Source organism: Carcharhinus amblyrhynchos, chromosome 15 (genome assembly GCF_965287045.1).
Source record: "Carcharhinus amblyrhynchos chromosome 15, sCarAmb.v2.hapA, whole genome shotgun sequence".
In the NCBI taxonomy this organism is placed as follows: Eukaryota; Metazoa; Chordata; class Chondrichthyes; order Carcharhiniformes; family Carcharhinidae; genus Carcharhinus; species Carcharhinus amblyrhynchos.
The window spans coordinates 63,240,026-63,261,789 of NC_137338.1; the positions used below are offsets into that span (position 1 = coordinate 63,240,026).

Below are 21,764 nucleotides of genomic sequence, written 5' to 3' on the forward strand. Positions count from 1 at the left end.
CCAGGCAACATCCTTGTAAATCTCCTCTGCACCCTCTCAATAGCTTCCACTTCCTGTAGTGAGGCGACCAGAACTGCGCACAGTACTCCAAGTCTGACAAGGATCTTATAAAGTTGCAGCATTACCTCGCGACTCCTAAACTCAATCCCTCGATTAACGAAAGCCAGTACACCATACGCCTTCTTGACCACATCCTCCACCTGTGAGGCCGATTTAAGAGTCCTATGGACCCGGGCCCCAAGATCCTTCTGCTCCTCAACACTGCTAAGACTCCTACCCTTGATATTGTACTCCTGCATCCCGCTGGTCCTGCCAAAAATGGACCACTACACATTTATCCACATTGAAGTCCATCTGCCACTTCTCCGCCCAATCTTGCATCCCATCTATGTCACGCTGCAACTTCTGACATCCCTCCAAACTATCCATAACACCACCAACCTTCATATCGTCGGCGAGCTTACTAACCCATCCCTCCACTTCCTCATCCAGGTCATTGATGAAAATGACAAACAGCAAGGGTCCTAGAACAGATCCCTGGGGCACTCCACTGGTGACCGACCTCCATGCAGAAAAAGACCCATCCATAACCACTCTCTGCCTTCTGCAGGCAAGCCAGTTCTGGATCCACAAGGCCAAAGCCCCTTGGATACCATGCCCTCTCACCTTCTCAAGAAGTCTTGCATGGGGGACCTTATCAAACACCTTGCTGAAGTCCACGTAAACCACGTCCACCGCTCTTCCTTCATCAACGTGTTCAGTCACATTTTCAAAGAACTCAACTAGGCTCGTAAGGCACGACCTGCCCTTGACAAAGCCGTGCTGACTATTTCTGATCATTCTAAACTTCTCTAAATGCTCATAAATCTTGTCCCTCAGAATCCTCTCCATCAACTTACCAACCACTGAGGTCAGACTCACTGGTCGGTAATTTCCCAGGCTATCCCTGTTCCCTTTCTTGAAAACAGGAGCCACATCCGCAATCCTCCAGAACCTCTCCCGTCTCCATCGACAATGCAAAGATCGTCGCCAGGGGCTCTGCAATCACTTTCCTCACAGTAACCTGGGGTACATCCCATCCGGTCCCAGCGACTTATCTACCTTGATAGAATTTAAAAGTTCCAACACATCCTCTTTCATAACATCCACATACTCAATCTTTTCAGTCTGCCACAAACTTCTAGTACAACCTCCCAGATCACTTTACCGTGAATACAGAGGCAAAGTACTCATTAAGCACCTCTGCCATTTCTTCCGGTTCCACACAGACATTTCCCCCTTCACCTTTTATAGGTCCTATCCCTTCTCTTCTCATCCGTTTACTCTTCACATATTTGTAGAACGCCTTGGGATTCTCCTTAATCTTGCCCACCAAGGCCTTCTCATGTCCCCTTCTGGCTCTCCTAATTTCCTTTTAAGCTCCTTTCTACAAGCCCTATACTCCTCCAGATCCTTAACATCTCTTAGCTCTCTGAACCTTTCATACGCCTTTCTTTTCTTCCTGACTAGGTGCACCACAACCTTCGTGCACCACGGTTCCCGCAACCTACCAAAACCTCCTTGTCTCATCAGAATGTTGTTGTGCACAGCTCCAGTCAAACATTCCTTGAAAACCCACCACCTTCCTTTAGTACTTCTCCCCAAGAACACACCTTCCAGTTTACTTGTCCAATTGTCTGCCTGATGTCTTCATATTTCCCCTTGCTCCAGACAAACACCTTCCTAGCCTGCCCGATCCTCTCTTTCCAATGCTATCGTGAAGGAGATAGAATTATGATCTCCATCCCCGAGATGCTCTCCCACCGAGAGATCCGACACCTCTCCTGGTTCATTAGCCAGCACCAGGTCAAGTACAGCCTCTCCTTTTGTAGGCTTATCCACGTGCTGAGTCAGGAAACCCTCCTGAACACACCTAACAAACTCCTCCCCATCCAAACCCTTTACCCTAGGGATATTCCAGTCGACGTTTGGGAAATTAAAGTCTCCCATCACGACAACTCTGTTATTACTACATCTCTCTAGGATCTGTTTCCCTATCTACACCTCAACTTCCCTGTCACTATTGGGCAGCCTATAGAAAACACCCAAAGTTATCGACCCTTTGCTGTTCCTAACTTTCACCTGCAGAGACTCCGTAGACAGTCCCTCCATGGCATCCACCTTCTCTGCAGCCATGACGCTGTCCCTGATCAACAGCGCCACTCCGCCACCCCTTTTGCCCCCCCTCTCCCTGTCCTTCCTGAAGCATCTGAATCCCGGCTCCTTAATTACCCAGTCCTGTCCCTGAGACATCCAAGTCTCTGTAATGGCCACCACATCACATTCCCAAGCAGCAATCCATGCCCTAAGCTCATCTACTTTGTTCACTACACTCCTGGTGTTAAAATAGACACACCTCAGACCCTTGGTCTGGGCACTTCCCTTCTCCATCATCTGTCTAACCTCCCTCTCATACTGTCTACAGTCCTTCTTTACCTGGGAGCTAACATCCTCACCCTCAGTCTCCTCATCTCTATTCCCTCCCCCCAACCTTTCTAGTTTAAAGCCTCCCCAGTAGCCCTAGCCAACTTTCCCTCCAAGATAATGGTCCCCCTGGGATTCAAGTGCCACCCGTCTTTACTGAACAGGTCACACCTGCCCCTAAAGAGATCCCAATGATCCAGGAACCAGAATCCCTGTCCCCTGCTCCAGTCCCTCAGCCACGCATTCACCCTCTACCTCATTCCATTCCTGCTCTCACTCTCCCGCAGCGCAGGCAGCAATCCTGAGATTACTACCTTCGCGTTCCTCTTTCTCAGCTGTCTACCTAATTCCCTATAATCCCTTTTCATGACCGCTTCCCTCTTCCTGCCTATGTCAGCGGTACCTATATGAACCACAACCTCTGGCTCCTCACCCTCCCCTTTCAGGATGTCTGGGACGCGTCCAGAGACATCCCGGATCCCAGCTCCAGGGAGGCAAACCACAACCCGCGACTCCCGTCTGCGTCCGCAAAAACGCCTGTCTGATCCCTCACAATGGAGTCCCCTATTAATACTGCCTTGCTGCTCTTTTTCTTACTTTTTTGAAGTACTGGGTCAGGCTCAGCTCCAGAGACCTGGCCACCGCTTCCTCCCCCAGGTGAGCTGTCCCCCCCAGCAGTACTCAGACAGGAGTACTTATTTTGAAGGGGGACATCCACCGGCGTGCTCTCCATCACATGAGCTTTCCCCTTCCTAAGTTACCCACTTGCCTTCTTCCCGTTGCCCCGATGTGACTACTTGCCGGTAGCTCCTGTCAATTACCTCCTCATTCTCTCTAATGAGAATTTTGCACCAAAGTTCTTCAAGCAACCAACACTTGCTGCAGATGTGGTCAACTGCAGCTCACAATAGGCTCTGCCAGTTGACTATATCTCGTTGTCTTGGCATAACTGCTGCTCATTACCAACATATTCCACATTAAGTAAAAAAGTAATGTATGTATATGAAATAAATATGTATCATTGCATAACCAACTTTTAACCAAAATAAACCGCTATGGCAGTGGCAGTATACATGGAATATTTATACCACAGAAAGGGGATGGGGGAGTACAGTAACAAAACTGTTGAGAACCCTTCCTTCACATAAGAACTTCAGAAATACAAGTAGGAGTAGACCACTCAGCTAGGTTGTTCTGCCATTGAATAAAATAATGACTGATCATGAGCTTTAACCTCACTTTCCCATCCACTCCCCATTTCCCTTAATTCCTTGAGACACCAAACATTTGTCATCTTAGCATTAAATATTTCAATGATGAAGCTCCCACAACCTTCTGGGTTAGAGAAGTCCAAAGATTCACAACCCTTAACAATCATCCCATTACAACGAGACTATTCCTCTGTTTTAGATTCTCCATCCTCTGTGCCTTTTCTATTAAGTTCCTTCAGAATCTGGTAGGTTTAAATAAGGTCATTTTTCAAAATTCCAGAAAATATAGATCAGATTCACTCAACCTCTGAGCACAGGACAATCCTCTCAAACCAGGGATTAATTATTGGTAATGCATAGTACCAGCTCCAATGCAACTACATCCTTGTTCAATATGGAGGCTAAAACTTCATACAGTACTTCAGAGGTGGGCTCACCAAAGCTCTGAACAATTGCAAAAAGACTTCTTCAATCTTGCATTCCAATCCCCTTGCAATAAATAATATGTCACTTGCCTTCCTAATTGCTCACTCTATTCGCTAACTTTCCATTTCTTGTATGAAAAACTAAAGTGCTTCTAAACATCAAAATTTACAAATTGCATAACTTTTAAAAAATATTCTGTTTTTTGATTCTTATTTCAAAGTGAACAGTCTCACACTTCCCTATACCATCCTCTGCCATCTTGCTGCCCACTCATCTAACCTGCCTATCTCTTTCAGCTCGTATTTGCCTCACAACTTGCATTCCAACCTAATTATGTATCAACAAATTTAGATGCATTGCTCTTTGTCCCTTTGTCTGACTCTAATATATTTTCTAAATAGCCAAGGCCCAGCAGTGATCCTTGTGACATTCCACTAGTCACAGCCTACCAACTGGAAAATGCCCCATTTATTCCTACGCTCTATTTCCCGTCTATTAACCAATCCTCTACAGATGCTAATGTATTACCATCAACTCCATGAGCCCTTAGAACTTTAGGATATAGGCCATGAGGTTGTCAGATTTTAATCCCTTAAATAACTCCAGTACTGATACTCTCTAAAAGCCTCATCTTCCTCACTCATTTTCATAACCAGTTTACCCTCTATTTCTGATATGTAACTTTTTTTGTCTTGTCTTCACAGTAGAAGACACAAAAACGTTTAATGCCTCTGCCATTTCTACATTCTCTATATTTTTTCCAGTCTGTTTCTAAGGGAGCAATATTTACATTAGCCACTCTCATACTTTTCATACATTTATAAACATTCTTACAAACTGCTTTTATATTCCTGGCCAGTTTATTCCCATATTCAATTTTTTCCCTTTTTATAAGCATTGTAATGGCACTTTGCTGGTTTCGGAAAAACCCTCATACTAAATAAAAATACTCCCTTGTCACAGATTCTAAGATACAAAGGAGATCACCTTGTACCCAATCTGATGTTACCTGAAAACATTTCACACCACCAGACAATGCCTAAGAATAACACTACTTTGTTCAGAGTTGACTGAAGCCGCAAGAGGGAGACTGGCAGGTGCAGGAGCTTGGAGCAACACTCCGTAGAAGTGGTCAGTGCCTTGAAGCAAAAGAGGCAGTAAAAGTCGGAAAAACATAGCAGTCAGAATTCAATCAACCAGCATCTCCTGACCCCAAATCAAAGCAACACACTGATATGATCTGGTGCTATGTATGTGTATATTTAAATAAGTTATATACAATATATAGGTACACACATTTATGTGCACACACACATATGCACTCATTGGTACTAACTGGACTGTTCAGTTTTAATGAGTTTAATAGCTGCCTTCTGTGCTGTACTGTTCTATACTTTTGATCACTTAAGAACAAAAGGTTATGACATTATTAACTATTGATTAAGACAATATATTAGTCAGAATAAACAAGTAAAACTTCAACTCTCAAGGTGATGAATGCTGGACAATAACAGATCAATAAACATCCATCTCTAAGCAAGTGAATTGTAAAACGTTTCAGTTTGAAACCTCAAAGTAGAGCCAATATGGTCCTGGAATGGAAAAAATAAACAGTCACTCCATAAGGTCATCTGGAGTAGAAGCAGTAAAAGGCTACTCACCCACCTTCCTCACCAAAGGTTTGCTCAGCCATTCAATATTATGGCTGATATGACTTAGCCTTAACTCCTCTTTCTTGTCTGCTCCCATATCTTTGACTGTTGATCAAAATTCTCTAATTTAGCCTTAAATATATTCAATGATCCTGCATCCACTGCTCTCTGTGAAAGATAATTCCAAAGACTACAACGCTTAAAGAATAAAAATCCTCACCTCATTTTTTAAACTATGCCCCTAGTTCTACATTCCCAAACGAAAGAAAGTAGCATTCCTCATAGACAACTCCTTTACCTCTGGAATCTGTCTGGTAAACCTGGGTCAAATGCAAGTATATCCATCCTGAAGAAAGGAGGTCAAAACTATACACGGTACATCACGTATGGTCTCATCAATATCCACTATGGTTGTAGCTTGGCAGTTTTTTTATTCAAAAGCCTCCCTGAAATAAAGGCCAAAACTCCATCTGCTTTCCTAATTATTTGCTGCACCTGCATATAACCTTGTCATCCAAACAGGGACACCCAGGTCCCTCTGGAATACAGTACTCAGTCACCATCCATTTAAATAATATTCTACTTCCCCGTTCTTCCTTCCAAAGTGGAAAACCTAATTTTCTAACATTATCGTGCAGCTGCCAATTTGTCAAATGTCTTACTCTAAATTTCTTTAGACTTTTTGTATTCACCTTAATTTGCTTTCCTACCTAATTCTGTGCCATCAACAAACCTGGCTACAACACAAGTCAGTCTCTTTATGCAAATCTTAACATACATTGTCGAGGCTCCCAACAATAATCTCTGCAGCACCCAATCAGTAAGTTTGCCAATCTGAAAATTATCCATTTATCAGAACTCGAGCTTTTTACTGTACATAAATTACACACCGGTGCTGCTTTCTGGCACTATTACATCAAATTTGTCATATACATCATATAGTATCCCCAGAATGTGTTCCTGGGCTGGCTCTATTCCAGGGATCTATGAACAAAGGCACATGGAGTATAGTCAATTCAGCTCAAATACTCAGCATTATTATTCTTGTCATTCAAACCAAACATGATTTTGTTCCCTAATACTATCAGAAACTTGACATGATGGAATCGAGGGAAAAAAGTACTCTATGCAGTGCTGAGCTCAGTTCCTGTGGTTACGTACCTGTTTAAAACAATGTGGAGGAGCAGGGACTTCTCCATTTTCTTTCAAGTAATCATCCCAATTAAACTGTTCTGTAATCAAAAGGACAATTTAGTAAGTCATGCAATAGAATCATTTCATAGCCTTAATTATACTCATGGTCAAATGAAATCCATACAAGTGATAAGGGAATATTTACACAAGTTCTGCTTCATGTGCTTTGGTTACTATGATGCATGTCACATTCACAGTAAAAGCAATAAAATCCTATACTTGGCCTATTAAGCCATTTTAAATAAATCACATTTATTTTCACAATTTAAATTTGGACTAAAAACCTTCCTGAATCTTACATGATTATGCTAGATTATGCGCCAAATTTGGCAATAAACTAAGTAGTTATTATTGATCATGTGCATTGTGATAGGTCAAGATTGCATTTATGTCGGAGGACAGGAAAAGAGGAAATGGAATGTTCAAAATGGCAAATATTTGGAGATGTATTATTTCTCATCTTTCAATTAATTATTCTCTGTCCCTACTTAATAAGATGTTGCTTTGCTCAAAAAGGTAAAAACAAGTAAAGCTACATAGGCCATGAAAGTTGTAGTTACTTAGACTATGAAAACTCCGGGTCCTAAGGGGTCAGTTCTTTATACTTGTGGTTGCAAAATTGGAACTGAAAAACCTACAGCAACACTTCCAAATATGAATGGATTATGTTTTTGCTTTAGAGCTACAAGTCAATCTCCTGAATAGGATCAGAGGATAAATAACATTCCACGTAGCAAGTTTCCAAGCCAGGAACCAATTTCATGAACTGTCAAGTCTGCAATGTGAATCTTGTACAAGGATCCCAATAACTCCCAACGAATCCTGAAAATGATGATTGTGGCCTGTAGGAGAATTGATATTTTCTGACAGCTGATGCAAACTGCTGAAGGTAATCTGTGTGAGAGTTTGAGGAAAGTTCAACTTCAGGACAAGGATGAACATGTTTAAGACTTTGAGTGAACTACACATGGAAACTGGGGAATGTACCAGTGGACTGGTCAACAAGTCCACCATGCCATTAAAATACTCAGCATTATTATTCTTGTAATTCAAACCAAACATGATTTTGTTCTCTAATATCAATAGATATCCATGTTGGCATCAAATGAAGCAGGTCATCCCAATTATTGTTGATAACTGTAGGAATTAAAACCAGGTAACAGAGTACTTGTTGTATCCTGCAATTATGAAACATTTCTTTGATGCGCACGGGTCATGGTTCGATGCTCATGCGCAAACAATTTCACTATCTTGGTGGCACAGATTATGGCCAGAATAATCATTTTAAACTTATGCAAATGTACCCCCTAAGTGCAACTCACATTCAAAATACTGTGAGAAAATGGTTAAAAACATATTACTTAGCCTACAAGTCTTTTTTTTAACTCTTCAAATGATATGCACTCTCCACAAAGAATTATGACCAAATCTGACAATCTGGGTAAACTTTACGCTAAATATGCAACTAAAATTTGCCATTACAAACCAAACTGGCAGCTCTACATGTGATTTCGGACTATTGTTATACAAAGTCCCAGAATATGCTCATTTTGCTCTGAAGCAACAATGCAATTATTCATTACAAATGTAGCTTAATCAGTTTTCATGGTTCCATCTCGAGAGCTTGCAGTTTATTTGACAGACACTCAATGGTAAAGAACGGGTACAACTCTGGTCTATTAGAGATGCATGCAAATAAAGAAGCCCCTTATGGGATCGATCTTCAATCTACATCCACAGTACAAAACTGTGCACTATTAGGAAGGGAACACATATTGAAGCCATAATATCCCGATAGTGATCTACCAATAGTATTGTGTGCTACAGTTAAAACTAGACTGTATTTAGAAAGTGTGATGCCTACTTCATAAGAGGATCCAAGACAACTCTGCCACACCACAGGAAGCAATTAGCTATCAAGAGTGTCTAAATCGCTTTATATTAAACATTAAATAGCTCAAGACACTCCAAGCAGCTACAGATGGTTCACCATATTTGAATTCTAACATAGAACCCCTACAGTGCAAGAGGCCATTCAGCCCATTAAGCCTGCACCAACACTCTGAAAGAACATCTTACACAGCACCCTCTCCCACAACCACCACCCCCCCCCCCCCAAACTAGCCCCATAACTCCCGTGCATTTACCATAGCTGAACTACCTAACCTGCATAACTTTGGATACCATTGGGCAACTTAGCATGGCCAATCCACCTACCCTGCTTATCTTTGGACTGTGGGAAACCAAAGCATCCACAAGAAACCGAGACAAGTCACCGAAGATTGGAACTGAATCTGGGCTCCTGGTGCCATGAAGTAGCAGTACTAACCACCATATTTCTTCATGGATAAAATCAAATTGGAAAATGTCCTTAGCTGAAAATTCCAGTCAAGTCCACTGCCTTGTAGCAAAATCAGATATGCCGTGAAAAGAATCTGCAGTTCGGTAACTCAAACTATATACTATTTAGAAATAGTTTAAGAAATAAAGTACAAAGTATTTTAAAATGTAGGCATGGTTCATTGTGAAGCATTAGATTAAGATCCAAATGGAGTTCAGCGAAGTATAAAGTGGGTACAATTTCCAACAAATTTATACAATTTTGCAATGATTCAAATGCAAAGGGATCACATTAAAATCATAACCACAACATCAATCTGATTAGAATAAAGTTTTAAATAAAGGCAAAAGGGGTAAATTTCTTCACACAAAGTGTTTTAAGTTTTGAGTTCTCTGCCCAAGAGGGCAGTGGGTGCTCCATCATTGAATATCCTTCTCCTCCCCAGGTAGTCTCTTGGGATTGAAAATGATTGGCATCCACTCTAGTTGTCTGGGTTTTGAGATGGCAGAGTCCAACACATGATCTGCAGTCTCTATCACACGCAGGGGAGGTGATGCTCGGAGGGTTGGTTAGATTAGTTACTGGAAGCTGCGTGTTCTAGTGGCTAGGCCAGTTCAGCTACTGTTCCAAGGTAACACCATGGGAATTCAGCGGTGACAGATTATCCAGTCATAATTATCTGCTGTTATGACAGCTTACTGTGCACAAACTGACTGCATTTTTTTCCCTTTATTCTTTTATGAGCTCTTCTGGGCATTGCTGGATGGGCCAGCATTTGTTGCTCATCCTTAATTGCCCCTTGACCTGAGTGTTTTGCTGGGGCATTTCTGAGACCAAAGAGTTAACTACACATTGCTAATGGGAAAGATGATGGATGGGTTTTTACAACAACGATTTCATGATCATCGCTGGATTTTTAATTTAGATTTTTTTTTATATTGAATTCAGATTTTATCTGCCATGATGGGATTCAAACCTGGGTATCACAGCATTACCCCAAGTCTCCAGATTATAAGTGCAGCAACAATACCACTATTATATATCACAAAAGTGGCCACACTCGATGACACAAAGCACTTTTAGAACAATTGCCGTCCACACACACATACTAAAATCTAGCCAGCAACCTTCTCTTGATCACTAACTGGCATTTATTGGAAGCATACTCAAATTGATTAGGTAAAGGCAGGACCAGTATTAATTAGTTGTGATACTGAACAACTTAGTTAAATGAGGGAACAAAGAGTGACCAGTCTACACAATGCAAGTTAAAAAGTCGAAAGCATTTCACATGAACAAAGCATTACAGCTTATATTGACCTCCAACCATCAAAATCACCTTCCTTGTCCCAAGTATAACTTCAAATAGCAGTTTTCTCCTCAATTCTCATTGACTCCAGTTTTGGTAGTGGTTCTTGCTGCCACACTTGATCAAATGCTGCCTTGATGTCAACAGCAGTTACTCTCACCTCTCGAGTTCAACTTTTTTGTCCATGTTTGAACCAAAGCTGCAATAAGATCAGGTGTTTAATGAGCTTGGCAGAACCCAAACTGGTCATCAGTGAGCAGGTTATTGCTAAGCGCCATTTGACAGCACTGTTGATAAGAAATTTACTTTGCCAATTTATCTAGTAACCAGTTCCTTGTATTCTTGAATTATCACAGTATCAGCACACCATACTGTAGCCATGGGTTTAATGACAAATTCAGCATTCACACACTGCCGCCACCTTCTGCACAGTGAAAGAATAATCAGTTCATCACTGTGCATTGGCATGCATTTCCTCTGCACAAGAACAAAAATGACAAGATTACACCAGTGGAGGGCACTAGTGCTTTATTTACTAGCTCCATATTATCCTTCAGTAAGTCTTAACCATATCAGATATCATGGTCAAAATGATTGCATTCCAAATTTTGATAAGTGATTTCAGAAAAAAATTGGTTCAATTTAAAAGTTTTCTAAAAAAACAAATATCCAATATTTAAAAGTTTGACTTTAAATGTACTTTAACACTAACTTGCATTTGATACAGAATAGTGTGCAGAGGCTCTTGACAGATGCATGACTAGACAAAAATGGGTCTTCAGCTGAAGGAGATATTAACAGTGTGATCAAAAGTTTGGTGAAAGAATTGGGATAATGAAAGAGTTCTTTTGAACTTCTTGGAATTAGCTTAGCTTTTGTCTGTTGAGCGAACTTCTGTTCCTTGCTTTAGTTGCTAATTTCTGTAGTCTACCAACACTTTATATGGATCCTAGTAGCTAAACATGAAATGGTAGCTCTAATGATGAAAACTATTAAATTAAAATAATCTAAGTATGGATCTTTAAGATTTCAAATGAGGAGGATTGTGGCTATTTCCTTTGGCAATTTGTCCCATTTGTTGTCCTTAGGAAGAAAGATTTTGGAACATAGTCTTGGGAACAAAAGGTCTTTTCAGTTTGTGTGATGGCTACCTTCTGTTTTGAAAGTGCCAGAGGGTATTGGGTACTTTTTCTATCAATTCCCACCAATCCATTTCATATTTTATAGAAAATGGCAAGTCTTGTTATGCTCCCCTTTTCGCTGTAGTGATTTCCATTTAAGTTTTAGATCAAGGCTATGATACTGTTGTACTTCCTAAACTGATTCTGTGCAGCATATATTTGAATTGCTTCAATCTTACATGCGTCTTTCATCATACAACGACCCTACACACACTTTGCACAGTCCAGGCTTGGAGGAAATGTTTGGTGAGCTATAAGTGACATTTTGGTTGCAACACTGAAGATTCCTCCTTCAGCAGTCAGAATCAGACCTTGTATCAGAAACAGGCATTTAGTTGATAAAGTGATTCAGCAACAGATTCCTTAGTTTTTCTAGTCTCAAAGTCATTAGTTGTGTAAGGAAACACTACTTAGGCAGTTAAACATCCCCTTGGGATTTTTATTTCAACAACCAATTCCAGTACCTATAATTTTAGCAAGTGTGAGGTGGTCCACTTTGGTAGGAAGAATGGTAGGAAGGACTATTACTTACGTGGCGAAAAACTGCAGCAGGCGACGGTGCAGAGGGACCTCGGGGTCCTTGTGCATGAATCGCAAAAACCCAGCTTGCAGGTGCAGCAGGTGGTCAGGAAGGCGAATGGGATGCTGGCCTTCATAGCGAGGGGGATTGAATATAAAAGTAGGGAGGTCTTGCTGCAGCTGTATAGGGCATTGGTGAGGCCGCAGCTGGAGTACTGTGTGCAGTTTTGGGCGCCGCACCTGCGCAAGGATATTTTGGCCCTGGAGGGAGTGCAGAGGAGGTTTACTAGGCTGATACCGGAGTTGAGGGGATTGAGCTATGAGGAGAGGCTGAATAAACTAGGCTTGTACTCGTTAGAGTTTAGAAGAATGAGGGGAGATCTCATTGAGACGTATAAGATGATGAATGGGATGGATAGGATAGAGGTGGAGAGACTCTTCCCGCTCAAAAAAGACAGTAGGACTAGGGGGCACAGCCTCAAGATAAAGGGGAGGCGGTTTAGAACGGAGTTGAGGAGGAACTTCTTCACTCAAAGGGTGGTGAATCTCTGGAATTCTCTGCCCGTTGAAGTGGTGGAGGCTGCCTCGCTAAATATTTTTAAGAAGCGGGTTGATGGGTTTTTGATAAGAGAAGGGATTAAGGGTTATGGGGAGAGGGCGGGAAAGTGGAACTGAGCCACGACAGATCAGCCATGATCTTATTGAATGGCGGGGCAGGCTCGAAGGGCTAGATGGCCTACTCCTGCTCCTATTTCTTATGTTCTTATGTTCTTATGTTCAAAGAAAATTAACAATGTGGTGATCTTGCTTGTTCATTAATCTCTCCAATTTGAGGTACTCTTACTAAAATTTCAGTAATTGATAAGAACAGCTAAGTTAAGTAACAGAAAATGCTAAAAATATTCAGATCTGGCAGCATTTGTGAAGAGAGGGAAGACAGCGTTAACCTTTCAGGTCTCGATCCTGCATCAGAACTCAATTGACCCGGAAAAACAATCAACCATTTGAAACATTAATTCTGTTTCTCTTTAAGAAAGTGAATATGGCCATGTAACCAGGCTGTTGTAAAAACCCACCTGGCTCACTTATATCTTTTAGGGAAGGAAATCTGCCATCCTTACCTAGTCTAATCTACATGTGATTCCAGACCCACAGCAATGTGGTTGACTTTTAACTGCCCTCTGAAATGATGGATTTCTCTCATTTCTTGCATACAAGACATATCTGGCAATTTTCCACACTGCAGGTAGATGCCAGTGTTATAGCTGCATTGGAACAGTTTGGCCAGGGGCATGGTAAGTTCTGGAGCACAAGTTGTCAGTACTATTGCCGGAACACTGTCTATAGCCTTCGTAGTAACCAGCCTTGGAGTAAACCAACTGACTGATTATTGACATCTGTGATGCTGAGGGATGGATTGTCCACTCAGAAATTTTGGCTGTAGAATGCTTCAGCTTTATCTTTTCACTGATGTGTTGTGCTCCTCCAACATCAAGGATGGGAATATTTGTGTAGCCTCTTCCTCCAGTGAGTTGTTAAAATATGTACCACCATTCACAGTTGGATGTGGCAGGACCACAGATCTGATTGGCTGGATGTGCAATTGCTTAGTTTTATTTATTGTTGTTTGGCATTGTTGTGTTGCAGCTTCACTAGGTTTGCAACTTATTTTTTAGGGATGCCTGGTGTTGTTCCTGGGATGCCCTCCTGCACCCTTCTTTGAAGGGATGTTAATTGCCTGGCTTGATGGTAATGGTGGAGTGGGGATATGTCAGGTAATGAGGTTACAGATTGTGATCAGGTACAATTCTGCTGATGGCCCACACTGACTCATACCCAATCAAGTTGCTAGGTTTGTTCAAAGGCAATCCCATCTAGCAAGGTTGCGGTGCCATTTGCATCATAAAAGCCGCAGTTGTTATATCCAAGAACATAAGAAATAAGAGCAGGAGTAGGCCATCTAGCCCTTCGAGCCTGCCCCGCCATTCAACAAGATCATGGCTGATCTGAAGTGGCTCAGTTCCACTTTCCCGCTTTCTCCCCATAACCCGTAATCCCCTTGCCTACCAAAAACCTATCTACCCGCGTCTTAAGTATATTTAGCGAGGTAGCCTCCACCACTTCAATGGGCAGAGAATTCCAGAGATTCACCACACTTTGAGTGAAGAAGTTCCTCCTCAACTCCGATCTAAACTGCATCCCACCCCCCGCTTATCTTGAGGCTGTGTCCTCTAGTCCTGCTGTCCTTTCTGATCGGGAAGAACCTCTCCACCTCTACCCTATCCATCCCCTTCATCATCTTATATGTTTCAATGAGATCTCCCCTCATCCTTCTAAACTCTAACAAGTACAAGCCCAGTCTATTCAGCCTCTCCTCATAGCTCAACCCCGGTATCAGCCTAGTGAACCTCCTGAGTAGCTGAGTAGGAGAGTTGGAACAACAACAATCTGACTGAGGCCACAAGGACTACTTTGCTTTTCTATAAGGCATAGGATTCTTGCAAAACAAGCTTAAGAAAAATGAGCAAGTGGCTTTTAGGACAGTTAACCTAATTCGTTGTTGCCTGATCAGCCTTTAAAAAACATCAGATTTGAGAATCACAGAATTGCTAGTGTAGAAGATGGCCTGTCGTGTCAGCACCAAGTTCTCTGAATGAGCAATTCACTTTGTGCCAATCCCTGGTGTTCCTCTTATAACTCTAACATTTTTCCTTTTTAGAGAACAGTTTAATTCCCTTTTGAATGTTTCACTTGAACCTGCCTTCACCATACTTGGGCAGCGAGGACTTTGAGTTTTTGCTTCTTTTGCCAATTACTTCAAATCTGTGCCTTTTCATTTTTGTTGTTTTCATAAGTGGAAACAGTTTCATCCAGATTTCTCATGATTTTGAGCACATCAAATTTCTCCTTATTCTCGTCTCTAAGGAAAACTGTCCCAGCTTGACCATTCTATCATAACTGAAATTCCTCATCCCTTGAAACACACTGAAATCTTTTCAGAACTGTAACATGTACCTAACTCTCCTGTGATCTTGCAAGATACCTCCAAAACGTGAAGATATGTAATTACCACTCGCCTTATTTTAGAGAAATTTATCAATTTATAATAGTCAGCCTGTGTTTTTTTGGGTAAAAAGCAGTTTATTGGTGAATCACTCAATTGTTAATGTTCTGAAGGAGAACGTTGTGTTGGCACTAGCACCACAAAGATGCATTTTACCCAGTGTCACGCCCCGCCACCTTCTTCTCCCCTCAGCCCTGCATATCCATCCTTTTCAAATAATTATCCAATCATGTCTTGAATGCCTCAATCAAGCATGCCTCCACCAAGCTCTCAGACAGTGCATTCCAGATGCTAACCATTAATTCCACCAGTGGCAGCTTGTTTCCCTGTCTGCTCTGCCCAGACTCATCAGGATTTCCTGTTTCAAATCTTGTCTAACCTTTTCTAATCCAAGGACAACAGTTCCAATTTCTCCAATCCTTCTGCATAACTGAAGTTCCTCATCCCTTGAGCCATTCTAATGAACCTCTTCTGCACCCTCTCTCTTGGCTTGAGCTCACACCACTTAAAATCTGCCAACCACAGCCCCTTCTCTGATCAAAGCCTTTTTCCTCATTTAACTGGGAGCTCTACCATTCTTAGCCTGAAAATGTTTTTTCCCAGTCACATGACCCAAGTTTCCAAACAGTTTTTCCTTTCTGCACAAAGAACTGGAAATGCTGAATTCTGCATGCATAGCTGATTTGGTTTGCCCATGCACAGACTCAGAGGTGCCAAATCTGCTCTCGAGAAGGTGGTAAGTTGGCTTTCATAACAAATGTCTTTGGAAGTCCATATATAGCACATCAAAAGCATTACATTCATCAAACCTCTGTTACTTCAACATTAAACTCCAGCTAGATGAACATGATTTGCCCTCAATATATCCATGTTGACTTTCCTTAATTGACCTGCATTTGATCAAGCAACTACTAATTGTGTCAAGAATCATCCTTTCTAGAAATTTTTAAACTGATTGGCTTTTTAAACAAAGATGTAACTTTTCAATTCTCCATTCCCCTGGCACCACTCCAGAATTCCACTGCCTGGAAAATTGTGTCTGATGTGAATCACCTGACGAAGGGGAAAACCCCAAAAGCTTGAGAGTTCATTATCAAATAAATTGGTTGGGCTTTAACCTGGTGTTGAGAGACTTCTTACTGTATTTACCTAGACTGTCACACAGGAAAATCATTTGCATTTGCGTGAAGCTTTCATTTGTTTAACCTAGATGGTTGCAGTTTACAGAATGCATTTCCATATTGTATGTTTTGCATATCTTCGCACTCTTTTCTCTCTTGGAGAACGATGTGAAGTGTTGGAAGAATTTTGCGTACAATTAACAGTCTGCTTGGTGCTGCATGAACGCCTCTTCCATGGCTGAGTCCTGGAGCTAGGTTTGAATCCAGTGCCTTCCAGCTCAGATAGTAACATTACCAACTGAGCCCCTCAGAAAAATGAAAAGGAAGACAGACAAATATATACAAAGTATTTCACAATTATAGGATGCCTCAAAGCATTTTACTGTCATTGAAATACTTTTGAATTGTACTTAGTGTAGCAATGCTGGAAAATGTAGTATTCCCTGCTCTACTTTAAAATTGTGCCAAAGGATCTTTCATGACTGCCCAAGAGAGCACTCAGGGTCTTGGTTTAATCTTGTAGAAAGTGGGCATTACTGAATGCGGTACTCCCTCACTAGAACTGCAGGATGTCAGTTTTTATTTTTGTACCTATGTTCTGAAGTGGGGTCCAAACCTACAACCTTGTGACTCAGAGGCAACAGTGCCATCAACTGAACCACAGCTGACACACAACAGCATTGGACTAGGGTGGGCACATTAAGTAGTCTCACAAAACCAGGACTCACTCACCTGATGAAGGAGCAGTGCTCCAAAAGCTCATGATTTTAAATAAACCTGTTGGACTTTAACCTGGTGTTGAGAGACTTCTTACTGTACACAACCACTGCTAAGAGGACAATAATGAAAACTAGATTAACTTGACCTCTACAAAACTATCAAGGAACTGAATTTTGATGGGGACTACAAACACAATCATTTTCAACAAGAGAGATAATATGAGCTTTATTTTCTTTGATCATCAAATCAGGCCACTGAAGATCTTTCTAGGTTGCCAAAAAAATTTTGATACTGATACTAAATATCATAATTTCCACTTGTGCCAATCTTGGGAAACTGCTACAGCAAAAAAATGCCTACAAATTCCACATTCTGTGCTCAAGAACAAAGACAAGATAGAAAACAGGCATGCAAAATAAAGAATAGGCAATTTCCATTTTCCATCAATGCTCTTAATGTATTATAATGTTGACTGAAAAGTTGGCCAAAGGCAACAAAACAAGTTAGGTTATTTAAAGCACACTAGTGAACACCATCAAATACTGACTGATTGATACTTTAGAATCAAATATTAAAGCAACAGCAATTGGTCATAAGCCAACATAATTGGCACATTTCACAGAAGTGAACTCAAGGTCAGTTGTTGCATCGTCAATCTATTGATCGGATCGTTACAAAACACAATGCACCTATATTCACTGGTCAGGTTTCACCCGTCCCCTTTTCCAGACCCATTTTAAGGTGATGCCTGTATAAATTGGGATAAAATCACTGGCTCCCAAAAACAAAATTTATATCGTCAGAATTTCAACTTTTACCAAGTGTGGTCTTCATAAATCATATTCTCTACACACTGCTGTATAATTATCGATTTAGCAAATCAGCTAATTTTGTAGCATCACTATTCAACAAATGAGGAGGAACAGCGCAAACAATCCAGACATTTCACACACAACACATTAAGAAAACACTTCAAAACTGGCCATTGGTGAGGCTTTGAAAATCAACAGCAGGAGAATTATAGAGAAAGTAGAGTTAAAGTTAAGGCCTAAAAATTTACCAATATTACTTCAAAAAAACCCACAAAATATAAAAGGTTGGAAACAGTGATGACTCAGTTCAACATGTTTACTTTGGCATATTATAAAATACATTATTTAATTAAGCTGATATTATAATGGCTCAATGGCAGTTATATACACAAAAAGGATATTCCTACAAAACACTGATACTTTAAACTTTCAAAATCCATTGATTCATTTCATGGAAAAGTAATACCACAAAATTTGTAAAACCAATTTTCAATTTGTTTAGAATTATTGGGTTCTTAAAATAATTGAAAACAATTCCAATTGGTTTCTGCATCAAGCCGAGAATTAATTTGTTATGAAATGCAAATAAACATATTCTATCTCTTGCACGTTGCAGAGTTCAGCGAACTTCATTCTCAAATGCTTTTAAGTAGGTTATATTAACGGCATTTTGTACAATAAACTCATCTGAAGCTGTAACAAACTAACAAGTAGAAAAACAAAGACATCCTTTGGTAAGGCCACTGTCATGTCAGTCATGTAAATGTTGAAAATGTCAAGTTAATCAAAAAACTCAATCCTTCTCAACACTATTGCAATTACTTAACCAAATTATGTGAAGTAAACATAAAAAAAATTAAAAGAGTGGTGCCAGAATTGTATTTTAATCACTTCTGTATTGTAAAACTTGTCTGCATGCAAATAAGCAAGAAGTTCAACAATAAACAGAAGAATAGGGTATTTTCAAGCCATTCATAGATAACACCATAACTGAAAAAAAACAAGATACCAATGCAAACTCTACTGGTGTGAAAGAAAGAAAACAAACCAGACACTGTTGAAGTTTCATACAAGGAAGTTTTGTATCAATCTCCTTTAACATATCACACAATAGTACTTACCATTGCTCTTTAGAGGGTTGTTTGGTATATGGCTCTTCCCAGCTTTTTCTTTTCGATTTTCTTTTGAATCTAAAGTACAAATATGGTACTTGATCATTAATCATTCTTCCAAAATAACTTCTTCACATTGTTAGATAAAACTAGTGATTTACAGGTTGATTTATCTTTTATTAAAAAAATCCTCAATGGCTTTAAAGTGCGGGCATAGATCATGTTCTCTAACAAAGTATACATGCCTTAAATATTAATGTGCTTGTTCTCTCCATGCATGCTGCCCAAAATGTTTGTTCGTAGCATTTTCTGTTTCAGGCTTTGACATCTGCACTATTTTACTTTTGGTCAGAACACTCATCCTTCCTCACTGTGTTGATACGTGTGACAGTACTGTTAAGACTAATTTCGCTATCAGAGTTTACTCATGCCCTCTGTATAGGACGGTGAACCCTGAAGTGAAAGAATTGATTCTAAGGAATATCGAGAAAGGCAGATTGAAAGGAGTAAAAGACTATATACAAAGGGAAAACTTAGATGGCTTATTCATTGACAATTTACATTCAAAAATTAATGAGCATTAACTGGTATTAAATTCTTAAATATTTTAGTTGTACCTGAAGTATCAAATCCTCTCTACAAAGAACCATAAAATCCTTAGTGTAGGAGGAGGTAAATTGAGTGTGGGTCAACATTTCTGAAAGAGCATCTTAGCCAGGCCCATTCCCCTGCCCTATCCCTTAACCCCAATGCACTTACCATAACTAATCCATCTAACCTACACATTTCTGCATACTATAGGACCATTTAGCATGACTAATCGACTTAATCTGCACATTTCTGGATGATGGAAGGAAACCTGAGCACGCTCAGGAAACCCACACTGACAATCACCCAAGGGTGGAATTGAACCCAGGTTCCTGGCGCTGTGAGACAGCAATGCTAAACCACTAAGCCACCACACAGCCCAGAAGCCACGTGTCCAGAGAATACATTGACTTAACTTAGATCCATTGGACCAGTGCACACAAACAAGGTTCTATATGCATGATATATGTAGCTTGGGTGACTATGTGAACTGATTCTGGAAAGACATATTAGTGTTGTGATGTATCTCTGGTTCTGTTGGTACGGCCCCAAACATATGCGTACTAGTACATTCAGCTGAGTGAAATCCAAATCTTCGAAACGATGTCCAAGGAGTTCATGCGATGACTGGAAATTGAGGCCAAAGTGTTTCATCTAGTCTTCATCAGATTACTACTTCATGCTCAAAAAAGGAATCACTGATGTGAAAATAATTTAATCTCTCAGGCACAGTTCCATTGTCTAAATTTCTATCTTCTTCCTACAAACCTGCATCCCAGACTGCTTTTTATTTCAGATTTCCAGCATCCAAACTACTTTGCTTTTGTATCAGGGTTCAATTAACTGTCATTCCTTTCCCAGCACGAAGAACTTCTACTCTATTCTCCCATTTGTCTCTTTCCTCCCCTGCTTTCTACCATAGCTGAGACCTTCCCTTTTATTCTTTCCCTGACACTGTTCCTGCTTAAAACCAGTTGCAACTTTCTTTTTCCCAATTCAAAGAGATCAACCGGCAACATAATTCCTTTCTACAAATGTTACTACTAGGAGTAGAATTAGAGCATGTTCAACATGTTACTTTTCTTTACTAAAGTATTGCCTAAGGGTATGCAAAATAAATTTGGTACAACAGCCTTATAGTATAGAAGAAAGTAAAAAACTGAAATTGTTTTTTTCCGCTCTTTGGAAGCTTAAGCGTTTTGCAGGGAAGAAGGCCTTAGTGGTTAGATGGGGCAGTAGCAGACCTAATGTTAATTCAGAACTCCAAAATTTCAGTTTCATAATCCTTCAATTTGAATAAATTACTTGAATACTGTAAACCTGTACAAATCACCAGCTCTGCCTCACATCCAATGTCCAATTCTAGGATGCATAATTTAACAAGGCTATCAAAGCCTTGGCAAAAATGCAAAGATTATAATTGTACCAGATATAAAAGACTTCAGTTTCTAAGCATTGTTGAAAATCAGAACCATGTTCAAGCTTTTCATCCTGCTATCAAGACACTTCGTAAGAATACCAGCATAAGGGAGAAACAACAATTTACATCGTAACTAAGACTGCTGATTGGTTGGCAAATGGACTCTGACTGGTAGAGGCATTGCCCCATGGAGAATGCACCAGTGACTGACAGATAAGTGCCAAACAAGGTTTGAAATTTAAACCAGGAGCTTGGCCTTGACGGTGAAGGCATTCCCCTAGGGAATGAATCAGTGAATGGCTGTTGCTTATTTTGTTTAATTGAAATAGGCACAATGTTCTGTCTGCAAAGAACAGGACCTTGTGTATTAATATTTGTGGCTTCCAGTACACGCAAATATACCATACCACGAACCTGACTGACAATCTTAAATAACTTTCAGCACACTGAGGCTTGATAAAACATTGTCCAGTTGCAATGGGCATGGTGTAAACCATACCAACCCTGCCAGTGCTAACAAAACTCAAAAAAATGTCTAACATTAGATGCGACTCTGTGTAAGCAATTAAAACAAATTTAAAGGAAATTGGCCAAAATTGGTTCCCTGTATTCCTATTGATCTGTGTTTTCA

The 21,764-nt window shown here is 40.4% G+C and overlaps 1 protein-coding gene across 8 annotated transcripts in view; it reads right to left on the reverse strand.

Annotated features, from left to right (window-relative positions):
* Positions 1-21,764, reverse strand: part of LOC145353367 (sex comb on midleg-like protein 2) — a 193,426-nt gene that overhangs the window by 98,913 nt on the left and 72,749 nt on the right. For 7 of the 8 annotated variants that reach the window (XM_080204062.1, XM_080204058.1, XM_080204060.1 and 4 more), the window contains exons 3-4: positions 19,135-19,203; positions 6,914-6,984 (exon numbers count right to left, since the gene is read on the reverse strand). In XM_080204062.1, the coding sequence (XP_080060188.1) occupies positions 6,914-6,984; positions 19,135-19,203 (140 nt within the window). Of the gene's footprint in view, positions 1-6,913; positions 6,985-19,134; positions 19,204-21,764 lie in introns of those variants that run through there. The other variant, XM_080204059.1, reaches the window with a different exon arrangement.